Genomic DNA, 18,646 nt, shown 5'->3' on the forward strand with positions numbered 1-18,646 from the left:
TTTTAGTTACATGTTTGTATTGACATTGAAGAAATATCTTATTACTTAAAAGAAACCTTTGATTTATAGTTCATACCTTCTAATGATTCAAATTCCAATTTTTCTTCTTCGATTTTCTGATCGTGTTCCTTTTGTAAATGATTGCACAATTGCACATTCCTTGGGTAAGAACACTTACACATTAAACATTTAAATTTAAAAACATTTTCATCGTAAGAATGTTCTTGTATTTGCTTGCCATGGTTTTGGCGACAATGTTTATTTAAGTTAAACTGTGTGCTATATGACTTATCACAAAGTTTGCATATTACCGGCATTTTTAACACGATAAATACAAAAAAGTTCAACACGAAACGATTTAACCTTTACGAGACACGACACCATTGACACTTTTGACGGAATACATTTCGGAATTTAACGCCTCGTATTTTTTCTCCATTATAACGTAACCTCAAATTGTTTTGTAGGTTTTAGTATAGGAATCGGTATAACGTATCCGCTTTGCGGCTTTTTAATCGCCCACCTCGGTTGGCGCTCCGTATTTTACACCACCGGCTCGATCGGGGTGATCTGGTGCCTGATATGGTACCTGTTGGCCTTTGATAGTCCCGAAACGCACCCTCGAATCAGTCTTAGAGAACAAAAGTACATCAGGGAGAACACCGTGAATACTTACGAGAATTCTAGGTGAGTCTTAAGGGACACAATTACCTAAATAATCGAGTTGATTTTGTTTTTCGCATATTAGGCAGCAAAAGGTGCCATGGAAAGCGATATTAACATCAAAAGCTGCCTGGTCCATAGGCATCACCACCTTCGGGAGGATTTGGGTGCACTATACTTTTATTATCTCTGGACCAACTTATATGAAAAGAATATTAGGATTTAGCATAGAAAAGGTGATTTATTTGATCTTTAATTGAAATCTGTTAATTAATACTTGATGTTTTTTTTAGAACGGATTGTTGTCTGGAGCCCCTTTTATATGTAGTTATGTGGCTTCGGTTTTTTTCTGTTATATAGCTGACAAATTAGTGACGAGGAATTATATGTCCCTGACCAATTGTAGAAAACTTATGACGGCTCTCTGTAAGTACTATTAAAATATATTTTTTTTAATATTCCTATAATTTCATGGGAATTTGCCAGTGAATGTTTATTTTAATTGGTTTCTTAATAATTCTACTCTATACTGTACAATTTGCCATAATAATTGTAGAAATAATTGATTTTGATTTGTTAATTATACGGTTTCGAATTTGATTGATTTGATTGAACTATGATTATTAGAAATAATTACAGACAAAATTATATTTGACATTGAGATTGCATGCCGATAGGATGTGCTTTGTTTGTAATAAAATAGTGGATTATGCAATAACTTTTATAAGTAAATGAATATTTTAAACTAATTATTTATATGTGAGAAAATTATTTAGTTAGTATCAAGGGAGTCCAAGGAAGGGAGACTCTTTTATACTTACTCTATATAATTTAAAAAGAAGCACTAAAATAGGTCTCTAATAACTTTGATTAAACGATATTTCTACAAATTTTCAAGAATGTGACTTTCTTGGTTTTTGAATTATGGACATCTCGGTAAATTTTGGAAGAAAAGGAGAAAAATCACCTGGCCTAAAAATTTTATTTTTCTCAGGCACCTGTATATTCTTCTACAAATACTAAAATAGGTGTCAAATGATTTCAGTTCAGAAGAATATTTGCACAAATTTTCAAGAGTGTAACTTTCCTGGTTTGTTATGGACGTCTCGTTACGATTTATTTATTTATGTACGGAATCCATTTATATAAGTGTTACATAGCATACATAAATACAAACATAAAAAATATACCTATATATATACAGATTCAAAATTATTTATAAATCAAGGAATGGGGTATTGACAGGCCATTAGCACTCTGAACCATTCATGTAATCGGCTCATCAATACCATGGTTTCTTTGCTTTGAAAAAGTAATCTTATGGCATGGATTCACATATAGGGATGAGATCATTACACACATTATACAGCTTTACATCATCAGCGAACATTAGCACACAACAATTATCAAGTTTTCAAACTAAATCAATCAAAAAAAAAATGCTAAATAAAACAGTGCCGAGTGGGAGCTCTGTGGTAACCCAGCACCAAAATTTCAGCGGAACATTTGCCTCCAAGATTAACAATAGTACCTCTGATGAATCCCAAGATCCATGTTTTGTTTACAAACATATTCACCGATTCCCTGTTGTCAAGTTTACACGCATTTTCAAAAGAAGGAAATTTTCAGCTATATATCAACACATATAATAATGTTAATTTAACTTCTTGATGTTAGATTTTGGATTAAAAATAAGAAGTAGAAATAAATATATATTATTCTAAGCGCAAAAAGAACATCTTTAAAGCAAAAAAAATAACATTCTTATTGTAATGGAAACATCGCAGGCAAAAGCTAATGTCATTTTGCGAAATGTCATCTTGACAAATGGCTTTGTGTTTACATTAGGCATTTGTGAAGTTCAGTATTTTTTGTTAAGTGTTTGGTTGGAAAAGGTAATTTCAGTGTTTTTATGAACTGTTACGGTAGTAAAAACCTGTGCCGCACTATGTCATAACATCATATCAAGGGGCAACATAGTCGTCATAAACGTAAAATAATAAAAACTTATTAATAAATCTATAATAATTATAAAATATTTAATTTCTATAAAAATGTTTTTTATTAGATAAGTACCTTTACTCTAATGAAGTACGTTAAAAAAACGCATACAGAATTCATAAATGGTAATATTGTTTATAATTTAAAGCATAACCTATTAATTATAAGACTTTATTAATAAATTTTTATTAATAGACGTCACTGGTAAAGATTTCTTGTGTCGGTGGAAGCAACAATGCGATCGAGATAAGTTATCTACATTTATTTAACATTAAATGTTGACTTCTTGCTTCATATTTTATTAAAGAATCGGCATAGTATTATTTTGCGCTTGTCAAAATAAGTGACAAATTTTTATGATAATATAAAGTATGTTTTTTTTTTGCTATTTCTACATAAGCATTTGGCATCATTGCATCAGTGATGTTTCAACGAAACAAGCTGCCTATAGTTCCACGGCAATTTTAATTCTAGTTTTTCGATGTTCTAAGAGACTCTCTTTAGACAACCACCAAACCAAATTTATCATTCTCCCATCTAGTATGTGGTAAATGGTAAGACAAGACAAACAAACTACTTGAATATCTACTAGAGGAACGTGGGAAAGAAGTCCGAAAATTATTTTACTGATATATCCGTTGCAACAAGTGATTTTAGCCTTACACATGCATGTATCGACGAGAAAAATATTTCTAGTTTAAGTGAATAATTGTGCGAATTATGAGGTAAGTTACAGATTTGCATGCTGTTCAAGTAATTTTTTCATCATACTACACTCGCCGGCACAAAATTCCGCCACCCTGAAATATTGACCAAGTTTGATGTTTTATAAATTTTTTATTTTTTATCAGATTCTCACGATTTTGCCACCAGTTTTTAGATACATTTGTTGTGATTTTTTAAAATTATTTTGTAAATTAGCTTTTTTTCGATTAGGCTATATTATACAGGAGTAAAAGAAACTGTTGTTTTTTCTCGTAATTTCAAAAGACCCTGTAGGAAAATTAAGGTGGATAATTCTGTTTACATACTGTTCCTTGTAATCTTTGATTTATTCTAAACATTTCGATTTTTGATTCATTTCATTATCTCATTTCTGCTGCGAGCTGCAAATTTTTTATTAAAACGCTGATTTGAAGCGTATTTTTATCAGGAGAAACAAACACAGTAGGTATATCATAAAGTTAATTAAAAAAACAATTTTAATATCGTGTATTTCCTCCTCTCGCAGCAATAACAGCTTGTAGTCTTCGCGGCATCGAATGAATAAGGTTCCTTATTCTTTCTTGAGGAATAGCCTCATATTCTTCGATCAGCGCTAGTCGTCTTGTAAGTCTTGCAAGGTTTGTGGTTGTACAGGACGACGACGAACGGCCTTTTTAAGTTGATCCCAAAGATGTTCTATTGGGTTGAGATCCGGGCTACATGCGGGCCATTCCAATCTTGGGAGTCCAACTTCATCCAGATATTCGCTCACTACATGTGCAACGTGAGGTCTAGCATTATCATGCATTAATGTAAATTGGTTCCCAATGAATGGAGCAAATGGGACAACAACTTCTTGAAGGATTTCCTCAATGTAACGGTGGGCGGTTAGAGCTCCATTTTCAATAAATACAAGATTGGTGCGTGCTTCGGTAGAAATACCCGCCCAAATCATCACTGAACCGCCACGATATAAGATTTGTTCTGAAATGGTGCAGTCAGCATATCTTTCATTTGTACGTCTGTATACCCGCTCACGACCCACCGGCGTCCTTAAACAAACCCTGGATTAATCTGTGAATAGTACGTTTGCCCACTGTTCTAGAGTCCATTCAAAATGCGATCTTGCAAACCTCAGTCGGTGTTGTCGATGCCGAGGAAGTAATTGTGGACATCTTGCTGGCCTTCGTGAATAAAGTCCAGCTTCTGCTAAAAATTCCCGTCTGTAAATACCTATTCCAGGCATCTCGAACTGTAGACCGCGGAAATCTCAGAGTACGGGCGACATAACTTTTGCTACGACCATCCTCTATTAACGCAACAATTCTACCCACGTCTGCTGGAGTTAATACCATATTGATACATAACAAATTATAATAGTGACACTGTCAAACTTTATGTCACATTAATTGCGTCCTTAGCCAACGTCGATAATTTTTAACCGAAAACTTGACATTAATTATCTAAAAATAAGCTTCAAATCAGTGTTTTAATAAAAAATTTGCAGCTCGCAGCAGAAATGAGATAATGGAATGAATCAAAAATCGAAATATTTAGAATACAGTGCTGGCCAAAAGTAGAGAAACTTTTAATTTATTTTCTAATTTAATAATCTATTCAAAATTTTTGTGACACCATGTATTAAAAATGTTTATCTTAGCCTAAGCCATAAATTCATACCAAAACAGTTTGAATATTTATCACAGGAATGTAAATAGTAAACAATATTTTTTTTACTTGAGGACATAAATAGAGAAACGTTTTGTATTAAATGTTTTAAATTAAATAGGTCTCGTTTGAAGCAGTTCGTTTTCGATTGTGAAGAAGCCTATTTAGTATTAAAATACCTCGAGGTATAAATTTATCTGAACAAATAAAAAAACTTATAATTGAGAAGCACAATACGAGAGTGAAACAAGTAACAATCGCTAGAGAACTTAATCTTCATAAAAGTGTCATTTGTAAACAAATCAAATTGTGGCAAACTAGAGGCGCGACTGCCAGCATCTCTAAGCCAGGTAGACCCAAAAAAACAACATCTGCAACTGACAAGCTAATTAGACGATGTTCTATAAGAAATCAATTTTTCTCCGCCGAAGATATAAAAAAGGCATATCCCAGCATTTCCCTTTCAGTTCGATCTATTCGAAGACGTTTATGTGATGCCAACTTAAAAGCCAGGAGACCGGTAAAAAACCTTTCATTTCAACGAAAAATAGACAAATTCGTTTAAGTTTCGCAAAAGAACACTTACATTGGACCTATAATCAATGGAAAAACGTTTTATGGTCAGATGAAAGTAAGTTAAATTTATTTGGGTCAGATGGTATGAGATGGGTTAGACGTCCTGAGAATGAAAAATTCAACCCAAAGTACACTATTCCCACAATCAAACATAGAGGCGGTAATGTGTTGGTGTGGGGATGTTTTTCCGGGCATGGCGTTAGTCCACTGGTGAGAATAGATGGGATCATGAATAGCCAATATTATCTGAACATCTTAAGGAATAATATGCTTCCCTACGCCGAGGATAATTTGCCGTTAATTTGGAAATTCCAGCATGATAACGACCCCAAGCACACTTCTAAAATTGTAAAAAATTTCCTAACCTTTCAACAAATTCAAGTTCTGAAGTGGCCAGCTCAAAGTCCATATTTAAATCCCATCGAGAACTTGTGGGAGCGCCTAGACAAAAAAGTTCGACAAAAAAATCCGAATAAGTTCCGAAATAAAGACGAATTATTCCAAGTCCTAAAGAAAGCATGGAGTGAAATTTCCGGAGATATTATACATAACCTTCTTGAATCTATGCCAAGACGGTGTAGTGAAGTTGTAAAGAATAACGGTTATGCCACAAAGTATTAGTGTGCTTTTATCCACATTTTGTATTATAACATAATTATGTCATAAAAATAAAAAGTTTCTCCATTTTTGTCCTTAGAGAAAATAAATGTTGTTTGCATATTTTGTAATAAATTATTTGTTTTCAATTTTTTTTTTCTAATTATTTTTGTCACTACTAGATATAACCATAAACATTATTTACAATTACTTCGAATTAGTTCTAATAAGAAAAAAATAAAAATATTAAAAGTTTCTCCACTTTTGGCCGGCACTGTACATCAAAGATTACAAGGAACAGTATGTAAACAGAATTATCCACCTTAATTTTCCTACAGGGTCTGGTGAAATTACGAGAAAAAACAACAGTTTGTTTTACTCCTGTATAATATAGCCTTATCGAAAAATGCTACTTTACAAAATGATTTAAAAAAATCACAACAAATGTATCTAAAAACTGATGGCAAAATCGTGAGAATCTGATAAAAAATTAAAAATTTATAAAACATCAAACTTGGCCAATATTTCAGGGTGGCGGAATTTTGTGCCGGCGAGTATATTTAAGGTGTAACTAAAAACGGATTACTTTAAATCCGCATTTATAATATTTACAATATATAGGTTATGTTTGGTTGTAGAGCATAAAGAGTAGTGCCTCTTAAAAGTAGGAAATATTTTTGTGAGCCCGTTACATTTGGGGCAAAAGTCCGCAGCAGACTTATGCACAATAAGAATCAATTTTTTTTTTCATATATAAGGAAAACCGATCGTGAGATATGTACCGAGGATATGTTGGACATTGCCAAAGGAATGATTAATAATGGTTCTTCTGTAAGAACTACAGCAAAAGAATTAAAAATAGATGAGTGTACATTACGAAAAAGGTTAAAGTCAGGACACGGAGTGAAAAAGCTAGGAAGGTTTCGATTTGTTTTTTCGGAAGAAATGGAGCTTCAACTTGTACAGCATTGCAAAGATTTGGATAATCGTTTTTACGGTCTCACATTCAAGAAAAATAGCATACGAATACGCCACTTTGAATAATATAAAAAACCCTTTTGACTCAAAATTTAAAATGGCAGGCAGAGACTGGGCATTTAGTTTTATTAAAAAATATAACCTTTCGTTAAGAGCTCTTACAGCTACGAGTCTCGCACGGATGATGGGGTTCAATAAATGTATTTTTTGAAAATCTAACGAAAGTTTATAACGAGTTTAAGTTTCCTCCTAGCGCTGTATTTAATATGGATGAAAGCGGTATATCAATTGTTCCGAAGGGAAAAAAGATGGTGGGAAAGATTTCATCCGCTAAACGAGAGGAAACTGTTACTATTGTTTGTTGCATGAGTGCTGCGGGAAGCTTTGTGCCTCCCGCCATAGTTTTTTCCCGTAAAAGACTAAAAAATGAGCTTATGGATGCTGCTCCACGAGAATTCATTGCAATGTGTTATAAACAGTACTTTGTTCATACAGTGGCTTAAGCATTTTAAATCTAAAGTAAGGCCAGATAAAGAACATCCTGTGCTGCTGATTTTAGAAGCCGTGAACTACTGCAGAAAAAATTACACACATTTGTTAACGATACCACCACACAGTAGTCACAGAATTCAGCCATTAGACAGATGCTACTTTAAGGCCCTTAAAACGTTCTATGCAGATGAATGTGACCAATGGTTAACGAACAATCCAGGAAGGCAAATTAATCACTCACCAAATTTCTAAGCTACTTGGCAAGGCGTACGAACGTTGTTCGACTATGAACAGAGGTGTTGAAGTGTGTGGAATATATCCAATAAACAGGAACCTGTTTACAGAAGATGATTTTCTTCCTTCCAAATTCACAGATAAAGAAGCAGAGAAAGAGAAAAGTTACTTGGATTCTGTAGCAGACTTGGATGATATGCCTTTGTCTTATTTTCGTCCGAGCACAAGCGGAACACAAAGAATTCTGGAAACCAGGCAATAATACTACCATCCACTTCCAATACAATAAATCTTTGGACACCACAAAAGCCTTCTACATCAACACAAGTTTTCAGCAAAATTCCATCGGTGACACCTGAATAAATTATTCCGTTTCCGAAAAGAAAGAAAATAGAGAAAAGGAGGCGTCAAGGTAAAAAATCTACAATTCTGTCCAGTACGCCCAAAAAGAATAAATTGGAAGCACTAGCTGAAGAAAAATTCAGAAAGGAATGCCTAAAGTCCAAAACCTGCGCCAAGAGAAAAATTACTGATCAGGTCGAAGGGTTAAAAAAAAACAGAAAACCAAATCGAACGCATGTCCGGGCTGCCTCGGGCCGACTTTTGCGATTAAATTAGTTACGGATATTTGCCCCATATCAATCGGACTGATTCTGATGTTTAAAAACGTATTTTTAAATACAAAATAGCATTTATTTGTACTACCAAGGGATCAAACTTTTAAGTTTTATACATCAATAAAAATGTGTTGTGAAACTTTAGGTTTTATAAGTTAAGTTCTCCTAAATGCGTCTTTTTGCCCCATTTTACCATACTTACATGTGCAACGGATTCACAATGGCTTACATGAGCTTAAAGTGGAAATGGAGATGGTATATAAATGCAACCAACAACAAAGCTTCGATTGTTTATTGTGAAAGTCAAATAGGTCTGATAAATATCCACATCAACAGGTGGGATAACAGTTGGTCGGATAACTATTGGTCGATTATTAATGATTTTAGACATTGCCATAGAAAAGTATCTGAACCGGAGTTAAGACGTGACATTTTAAACGACTATTATTGTGATATACCTAATATCTTGCTCAAGGGCATTCGTAGTAACATTGATCCCTTACACTATCTTCAACAAGTGTCGGTTGAGCATTCATTTTTCTTTCATCCTGTCGAACTTACCGAAGTAAAAAATGAAATCAAACGCCTAAAAAACCATAAATCATCTGGAGCTGATGGGATATCTTCGAGGTTGTTATTTTTTTTGCCTGATTCAGCCTTAAATGCTTTAGTTTCTGCCATAAACAATTCATTACATAATGGCATTTTTCCTTCATGTTTAAAAGGGGCAGTGGTTATCCCTCTTCATAAGGGTGGAGATTTGGATCAGCCTTGTAATTTCCGTCCCATTTCTATTTTGTCTACCCTCTCTAAGATAGTTGAAAAACTTGCAAAAAGCAGAATTTTGTCCTTTTTACATCATAATGGCATTTTGTCTGCAAATCAGTTTGGATTTCAAGCCGGTAAAGGGACTCATGATGCTGTTTTTAGCTTTTTGGAGAGCGTCTATGTGTCCTTGAATTCTGGAGAGTCATCGGCGGCAGTGTTTTGTGATCTATCCAAAGCATTTGACTGTGTGGATCATGGAATACTGTTATCTAAGCTCGATAAATATGGTTTTAGAGGCGTAGCATTGCGATGGCTTGAGTCCTATCTATCAAATCGTACTCAGAAGGTTTCAGTGTCTGGGCGTTTGTCTGCTTCTAGATCCCTAAAATGCGGCGTTCCCCAGGGTTCAGTGTTGGGACCACTGTTATTTTTACTGTATGTGGATGACTTGAGTTCATTGAAACTGCAGGGCAAGGTGGTTCAGTTTGCTGATGATACCACCATACTATGGAGCCATAAAAATTCTGACTATATTAAGACTTGTATCCTTGAAGACCTTCAGATTTTATCAGGGTGGTGTGCTTCCAACAGGCTCGTGTTTAATGTAAGAAAGACGTCTATTATGGGGTTTAAGTGTGATGTTCAGGGTCTGATGTTTGACGAAAATTCCCTCTTGCAGAATAAAGAGTGCTGCAAGTTCCTAGGAATTACCATTGATGGTCGCCTTCGGTTTGAAGATCATATTTTACATTTAGCTGGGAAATTATCTTCTGGATGTTTCGCAGTAAGAATGGCAAAACAAGAGCTGGGAGGGGTGGTTGCACGTTCAGTGTACTTTTCACTTATTGAATCTCATATTCGGTATGGCTTGCCTTTTTGGGGTTTAACCAATAAGGGGCTACTTAACATTATCTTTGTTATTCAAAAAAAAGCGGTTAGATACCTGTGTTCTGCTAAGTTAAGAGATTCTTGCAAGCCCCTCTTCATTTCTGAAAAAATCTTAACTCTTTTTTCACTCTTTATCTTAGAAACAGCTGCTCTTATTCACAAAATTCCCAAACTACCCTCTGACACTGGCCATTTGACTCGTCGCGTAAATGATGTTCCCCTACCTATTCCTACGTCTTCCCTTACCAAAAACTCATTAATTTACATAAGTAAAAAAATTTACAATCATGTTCCTCTATGTGTTAGACATATATCGGATGTTAAGAAATTTAAAAGAGAATTAAAGTCGCTTTTATTGGCTAAGGCATATTATAACCTGGATGACTTTTTTAATGATAGGTTTTAACCTTGGACATGTTGGAAAGTTTTCTTTTTTTCCTTTTTTCTTCTCTAGTTTTGTCAACAAGTTTACCTTTATTTAGTAATTGATTGTTTTATTTAGTTATCTTTAATTTAAGTATGTTCAAAAAGTTTTGTCTTCTTGTGTTTAATTTTGTTCATTGTTTTGTCAATTTTTGAAATTGTATTTGTGTTTTGTTTTTTTAGCTTGTAGGATGCTTGTACACAAGATTATTCTTACGTAATATAGCACATTTTCTTTCTTTCTTTTCTTTCTTTCATATGAAGAATTTTATGAAAAACTTATAGATTGTCATATATCAACTGGTCATGGGGGTAGAGGCAAAATGAAATCTGCTTCAAGACCCAAGTTTGCAATTCCTCGCACAGCAATTGAAATTTTTGTAAAGTGCTGTACTCGCTGCGCTGAAAAACGAGGGCAACCTCAAAAAGGATTGGTAGTAAAACCTATACTGTCCAAAGATTGGAATCAACGTGGACAGGTCGATTTAATTGACTTTCAATCCAGACCGGATGGGGAATTTAAATGGCTGCTAAACTATCAGGATCACCTTACGAAGTTTGTGCATCTTAGGCTATTAAAAAGCAAAAGGGCGGATGAAGTTGCTCATGAGCTTCTCAAGATTTTTTCAAGAGTTTGGAGCTCCGTTTACTTTTTGCTCCTGGACGTGAGTTCTTCAATCATATTATTAAGGAAATGATGTCGAAATGGCCGGCATGTAAAATAATAAATGGTCGTCTCAGAGATCCCCAAAGCCAGGGGAGTGTTCAAAGAAGCAACCAAGATGTCGAGAACATGTTAAGAGCTTGGCTTTCAGACAGTAATACTCAAAATTGGTCTTTTGGTTGCTACTTTGTACAGTGACACAAGAACTCATCTTTCCATAGGATTATAGGGCGATCACCTGATAAAGCTTTGTTTGGTGTGGATTTTCAGGTTGGGCTTTATTTAAGTAGCTTACCGCATGAAACAGTTAAAAGCATTTTGACAGAAGAGGATTTAGAAGATATGATGAAGGAAAATTCAGTAAACAGCTTCGAGGAAAACGACATTATCGCAAAAAATATTCCAAATGAGACAGAACCAGATTCAGAGATCTTTAACATTGATGACATAGCAGTTGTCGTGCAGGATATTGTTGTGAGAGAAGAAGGTCCTTGTAATGGGCATCAAAGTATTTCCGAAGTAATAGTAATGGATCAGGACAATGTCGAAGAGAATAATTATATGGATGGTAATATTATTTTACAGACAACGCATGAAATAAATCAGGTTGAAGAATTTCCAAGTTTTTTGGGTAATGGGTTAACTTCGGGGTCAACGATTATTAACTGTATAACCGAAAATGAACATGTTTTTAATAAAGAAAATGGGGCAAAACGAAAACTGTGCTTATCCTGTGATGAAGGCGAAGCGATATGCAATCTTTGTGAAAAGGAAGAATTAATAAAAATACAAAGAACACAATGTACAATTGGCCGAAAACGTGCAGCTAACCAAATAGCCCAAATAACTAAAATAAAATTAAAGGATTTGCAAGTGGGGAAGCATATATCTGTGGAAGTTCCAAAATTTGATAGGGGTCCCCTTGACCCAAAAGGGGTACTAGGAAATATTCTGGATATACAAAATGGGGTATACCAGATAGGTACAGAGCATGGTCGCCTTAATCGATGGTTTTCCAGAGATGAATTAAATCCAGTTGGCAATTCTAACTTTAATCCGTTTGTCACACCAGATGTTAATACCTCTCTAAGGGAAGCAGTTTCTAAGGTTTCGCAATTTGGAGGACAAGGTTTTAAGAAATGTCAGTGCAAACTGCAATGCTGCACTAAGAGATGCCTTTGTTTTAAGGCTCACGGAAAATGTACCAGTAGGTGCCATTTTAGTGGTCCATGTTCCAATAAATGAACTTTTTTTTCATCAACGCTTATTATGTTTTTTTTATTTAATAATTAATAAATAATAAATTTGTATTCATTTGTTTTCTTCATAAAATAAAGCGTATTAACATATTCATCCAACTATCTTAAAGGACAATTTTTTATCTGCTTAGTGCTGCCAAATATGTATATTGATATCAATAATTTATATTTTATTAAATACTTTTAAATAGAATTCGTATTTTACAAACCGACTGAAATACTCCACCCGCAAGAATGTTAAATGGTGAAAACATTACCGTTTGACATTCTGGCAAATTTGTCATGGTCGTTTTATAAAATGGCTAGCCAGATAGCAAAATAATGAGTTGACAATTAATATTTGACAATCTGGCCGCCGTTTATAAAACGACAGCTTTTATATTCTGGCTACGACATACATACTAACTCTTTTTAGCCGCAATCAATACACCACCTCAAAATCACCTATGGTCTTAAAACTTAATTTTTTTCGGTCCCCTGTATATTTTTCAGAAAACTCAAGTAGGTTTCTAATGATTTTGATTGAGCACTGTTTGAACGAAATTTCAAGTCTTAGTTTCTCGGCCAGATTTCTGAAAAAAGCCTTTAAATGGGACTTTTATGTAAAAACCTTAACTTACCCTAACCTTAAATGTTCTTGGAGATTGTTGGCTTCCTTCTTGAATTATTCCTGTTAACAAATTCAGAAATTGAGAATTTCCAGGGTAATTTTTAGGGTGTTTTACCAGTTTCAAACTTTTGGATATTTTCATTTTAAAACATGTAGGACGAGTCTCTTGGTAGGAACCCCTGGTCTTAAAATGCCTGGAATAAAAATTAATTTAATTTTATAAGGTTTGGAAACATTGTAAATGACTAAAAGATACATACATGAAAATTGTTTTCCAATTCTTGTTAGTTAAATAAAATAAAATTACCCTATGAAATTAACGATATGAAATAAACGATAAAGAGGTACAGGCAGTTCAAGCCAACATCAACGAAGTCTTTGTCTCTTGGTGTAGTTAGTTCTAACTGTTTCAATTTTAAACCTTTTTTAAACTATCTTAATTTTAGTACTTTTCTTAAATCGACAATCTTATATTACTTTATGTAATCAAAAGAGCACATTAATAAATTTGAAAATTAGTTCTGAATGTTCTTGAAAAAAAGTCTGGAATGTATGTGACATTAAATGATGTCAATTAAATCTGTGGTCGGGTTTACCAAAGAACAGTCACTCACACATTTTAATCAATAATTTAAAAGACCTCACTGATAATTATCTGGCATTCAGTTCCCAAAATTGATCTTATTTTTGCCTCCCTTTCTGGATTCGAATAAAAATCCAAGAAAACTCAACAAAACGTCCAGACTTTTAGAATTTATAGTACATACTAAAGAAAACTAATTATTTCCAGCTCAAGTAGTACCCGGAGCCCTAGTACCCTTAGTTAGTTACTTAGGCTGTGATATCGACTTGGTCCTGGTGGTATGGTTTATTGCAGTTACCTTAATTACAGCATCTTATGCAGGTAAATATAAGTTAAAAAAATGGTTGTAATCATAACCTTTTTTGCTGTGTTCACTCATATTCGACTGTTGGTATTAATGAATTATTCCAGGTGCAATGGCTAACGTGGTGGACATCGCCCCAAATTTCGCCGGTCCAGTATTAGCGTTTGCCCAAACGATTCATATGTCTGCGAGTTTTTTGAGTCCTTTGGCGAACTTTGAGGTTTTGGGGGGTCGGGAGCACCTGATCACCGCCTGGAGAAAGGTCTTTTATATTACGTGTGCAGTGGCGTGCGGCACTTATGTGTTTTATCAGATGTGGGGTACCGGGGAGGTAAGCATGAGAAATCATTTGAAAAATTGTCAAGCGTTTTGGCAAGTGGTGAAATATTTGTACAAGTTTTCGGTGAAGGTCTAGTTTGGTAATTTTTTTAAAAATCGCGTCTAAAAATTACAGGCAAAGACTTGAAATGTCTTAATCTTACCGGAAACAATATTTCGAAAGTAGCGAATTTTTTAATGGTGTCTTTTAAAAAATTAATATATGTATCTAGTACGGCAGACGTCCGACCAATTAGTCTCCTCTCGGTGTTCTTCAAAATTTTCGAACGAATTATTTATTTATAAATTTTAGCGTTGATTAAAGTAATAAATGACTTGGTAATGAAGACAACAAAAGTAACTATGCTGTAAACAAATCAATAGCAAAGCAATAAAATCAATTCATTCCTGTATTTTAAAGCCTTTAGTATATGTAATTAACTTAACTTTTAGTACTATTCATCTATTGAGTCTGAAACCGGCAAAAGAATGTTAAGAATGCAATAGTTGGGTTCAACCGAGTTGCCAATTTGAGCTATATTATGCATACTTTTTACCTTATTTTATTTGAATCTTAAAAGAAGAAAAATAGGACTGACAACAGTGCATTTTTTTAACGTTTAACAATGAACTTTTACGAGTATATCGCGGGAGCCGTAACATTTTAAAAAGGTTAAAAGGAAGAAATTCGTCCCATTGGGAATTACCCATAAATTATAGAACTTGTATATGCAGATATTATATTAGTTTAATTGTCAATTTATTAGTGTATTATAAAGGTTGGATTATTAAAGAAAGTGAAATTTAGTACCTATATATTTACAAAATAATTAGTAACTTGTGACCTGCACTTACCATTAATCCTTTTTGTACCTTTCTATAGTCGGATTACCGAACAGATAGAGTAAATGATGGGCGCGAAATATAGGCCCGCCCATCGATGCAACCTTGGCAGATTTAGACGAGCAGAATTATGCCTACTTATTTTAAATTATTTTACCGTACAGCTTTGCTTTGTAAGCAGCTTTTTTTTAAATATAATACGATCGCCTGTAAAATGGGTCCAAACCAATTTTGAGGTTGTGCCAGGCAATGATATAATAATCCCTTTTAAGTATTTTGTTATGCAAAGTTATGTTAATATATTGGGGTTTTCATCCAAATTTCATCCGAATTTCATAACCATAGGCCTACTTTGATTTTTACAAATCTCAAATAATTAAATATGAATATTAATTCATTGGTACACAAAACGTAAAAATCAAAGTAGGTCTATGGTTATGAATATCAGTCGTATCTTACAGAGCTAATTTGATACCAGTAGGTAAACCAAACATGTTTTAATCTAATTATTTATGATGTATATTCAATTGGTAAATGATTTGGGGACATGGCTCTTAATCGCTTATTTTTATTAGAACCTGCCATTGTAGCCTTTTATAGTCGCCTTCGCTCTTATCGTGCGGGTTCAAAGGTCACCACGTAATATGAATCAAATTGAAAAATCAGTAGCTGCCAAAATGTTATTTCCTTGAGAGTTTGACAATACATTGAACCCCATCATGTGACATATTAAAGCCGCGTATACACCTTAGATCATAATTATTAACTGACGTGATGCCTTTAACGCTGTAAAAATGTCTGCGGAATACTACGTATCCGAGATTCGACATGTAAAACATACGTTGGTTATTTCCTTTCATGACGTGAAAAAGCCCATAAGTATAAAGCCCGTTGGGTATACGCCTTATCGGTATATGCCTAGAATCCCCGATATTCTGCTAAGTTGCCAGACATAATATTTACTTTTCTTTTTTGAAAAATTGTCGGAAATAGATGGAATTCTCAATAACAATTTTTCTTTACGCAATAATATCTAAATCTAAGCATTTTGTATTTTTTTATGAGAGCAAAAAGCCTCCCTAGCCTTTCATTAAAATTGTACATATTTCATTTAAAATTGGTTGTTACCTACATTTTTGAGAAATTAGTATACGATTTAGCATGACCCTATGTATGTGCATAACATACTAATTTGTCGATTTCAGGGCACAGCGTCTAATTTTTAACGATTATTTGATCTTGTCTTCTTCTTTGTTTATGTGTGATTGTGTTTTTTTGTAATAATTATTGCGAAACTATACATTTTGGTATAATGACAAACAATTACAAACAATTAATTTGTATTGTGTGTGATGCAGTGCAGTCAGAGACCAGAAAACTACTTTCTTTGTTTAAAGGCAAGTTCATGTTACAATCTCACTTTTAAAATGACATTTTAATTTTATAATTTGTCGTTCGACCCAATCTATACGTTGATGCACAGAAAATGAAAAAAGTTGTGTTATCTTTTCTTTTATATCAGTTAAATGTCAAAAAAAGATAAAAAATAACTAAAAAAAAAAACTGGTGAATGCGGCGGGCATTTCTATCTCCCAGGGCATTCACCAATTTATTTACTTAGCTTTGTTTAAAAAAAATTTTTGTACTTTTTAATCATACCTAAATAATAAACGAAATGCAAAAAGAAAACTAATTATTTTAATAACGAAAAAGAAAATAAGGGATTGCTTAGAATGTACAAGAAGAAGTAGCTAAAGCGCTTGGAATTAGTTTAAGAATGGTGCAAAAGGTTGTATATGAAAACAAGAACAATCTTATTTCCAAGCAGGAAACAAAGTGTAAAAGGAAGAAGCCGAAGACTGAAGATTTAAGTGAATGTGTAAAAATGAAGTAACAAATTTGACTAAAAAAGAAACTAATTATAACTATCATTATCACTAACAGAGTCGGAAAACTCTTCGTCATTTTCCGAATCTTCTTCAAATGGAGCAATGATCAATGGTTCATCTTGGATATCGAGTACTTTTTATCTCTTCCACCAGGTTCTAATAATGTTTTCTGTGAGATCCACTGATTTCCGCCAATACTTCTTTCTGATGTGATTCAATGCCTCATTCCAAACAGCTTCAACCTGGTCAGATCTAAGCCCAGCACCCACATGCTTCTCATAATAAGATTTTGACCCTGCCCATATAAGCTCAATGGCATTAAACTGACAATGGTATGGTGGCAATCTTAAAACTTCATGGCCATATTCACGTACTATTTCGTCAAGAGCATATATTTTTGGTCTTTTCAGCGATTTTGCAATTGAAAGAAGTTCGAATTTTAACATATATGGCAAGGGATTCTGATTTTCTTTTACTAACCATTCATAAATTTCGCCTTTTCTCCAACTTCTATTTGGTTGTTTATTCAAAATTCTTGAATGATACGACGCATTGTCCAATACTATTAAGGAAGGTTCTTGCAAGTTCGGTATTAACTGTTCCTTTAACCATTTTTCAAACGTTTCGCAATTCATATTGTCATGATAATCCATACTTTTAGACTTAGAAGAAAAAATAAACTTGCACCTGGAACGAATCCCGTTGAAGACGCGGCATGTAAAATAATAAATCGTTTTCCCTGACCACATCCTTTTTTTCTTTTCACGCTTTTTACAGATTCATCGTGCCAAGATTTTATTCCACTCCCGTTTGAAAATATCCAAGTTTCATCTAAGAATACCACTTTCCTTAACTTTGATTTTTCATTTTGTGTATATTGTCTTAAAAATCCTATTCGTTGGCTCACAATATTTGGTAGTTCACACAAACACACAAATATCTTCTATTGCAGTCTTTTTTATAGCGAAAACCTATGCTTTTAATTAATTTTGATAAAGCAGAAAGACCAATTTCCAAAGTGCCGCGTTGCTTTAAATCATCCCTCAGAAATGGCAGCGTTATATTTGTTTTTAGCCTATATAGTTCATAAATCCTATCCCTTACTTCCATTTTTACACATTCACTTAAATCTTCAGTCTTCGCGGCTTCTTCCTTTTACACTTTTTTTCCTTCTTGGGAATAAGATTGTTCTTGTTTTCATATACAACCTTTTGCACCATTTTTAAACTAATTCCAAGCGCTTTAGCTACTTCTTTTTGTATATTCTTAGGCAACCCTTTATTTTCTTTTTCGTTCTCTAAGTAATTAATAACATTAAGTACCATTTTTTTGGCTTGAGGATTTAGAAATCCACAAAAAAGCTTTTTCTTTTCCATAATTTGAAATTTAAATTATCTTGTGACAAATAATGTCATCCGTCAATCGAAACGAGACAGGCATGTTTGTTATGAAAGTAATTCTTTTAGAACCACTGACATTTATCATTTTATCTTCTTTTGATACATTAACGCTGCATATATCTGTTTCGTTTATCTGACGCGTTGTAGTTAAAAAACGTTGTTGCGC

The 18,646-nt window shown here is 33.8% G+C and overlaps 1 protein-coding gene across 2 annotated transcripts in view; it reads left to right on the forward strand.

Annotated features, from left to right (window-relative positions):
- LOC126733550 (sialin) overlaps window positions 1–18,646 on the forward strand; it is a 77,212-nt gene that overhangs the window by 42,322 nt on the left and 16,244 nt on the right. For both annotated transcript variants that reach the window (XM_050436884.1, XM_050436885.1), the window contains exons 6-10: window positions 468–687; window positions 749–899; window positions 957–1,089; window positions 13,934–14,047; window positions 14,138–14,361. In XM_050436884.1, coding sequence (XP_050292841.1) covers window positions 468–687; window positions 749–899; window positions 957–1,089; window positions 13,934–14,047; window positions 14,138–14,361 — 842 coding nt within the window. The remainder of the gene's footprint in view (window positions 1–467; window positions 688–748; window positions 900–956; window positions 1,090–13,933; window positions 14,048–14,137; window positions 14,362–18,646) is intronic.

Source organism: Anthonomus grandis, chromosome 2 (assembly GCF_022605725.1).
Source record: "Anthonomus grandis grandis chromosome 2, icAntGran1.3, whole genome shotgun sequence".
Classification (NCBI taxonomy): Eukaryota; Metazoa; Arthropoda; class Insecta; order Coleoptera; family Curculionidae; genus Anthonomus; species Anthonomus grandis.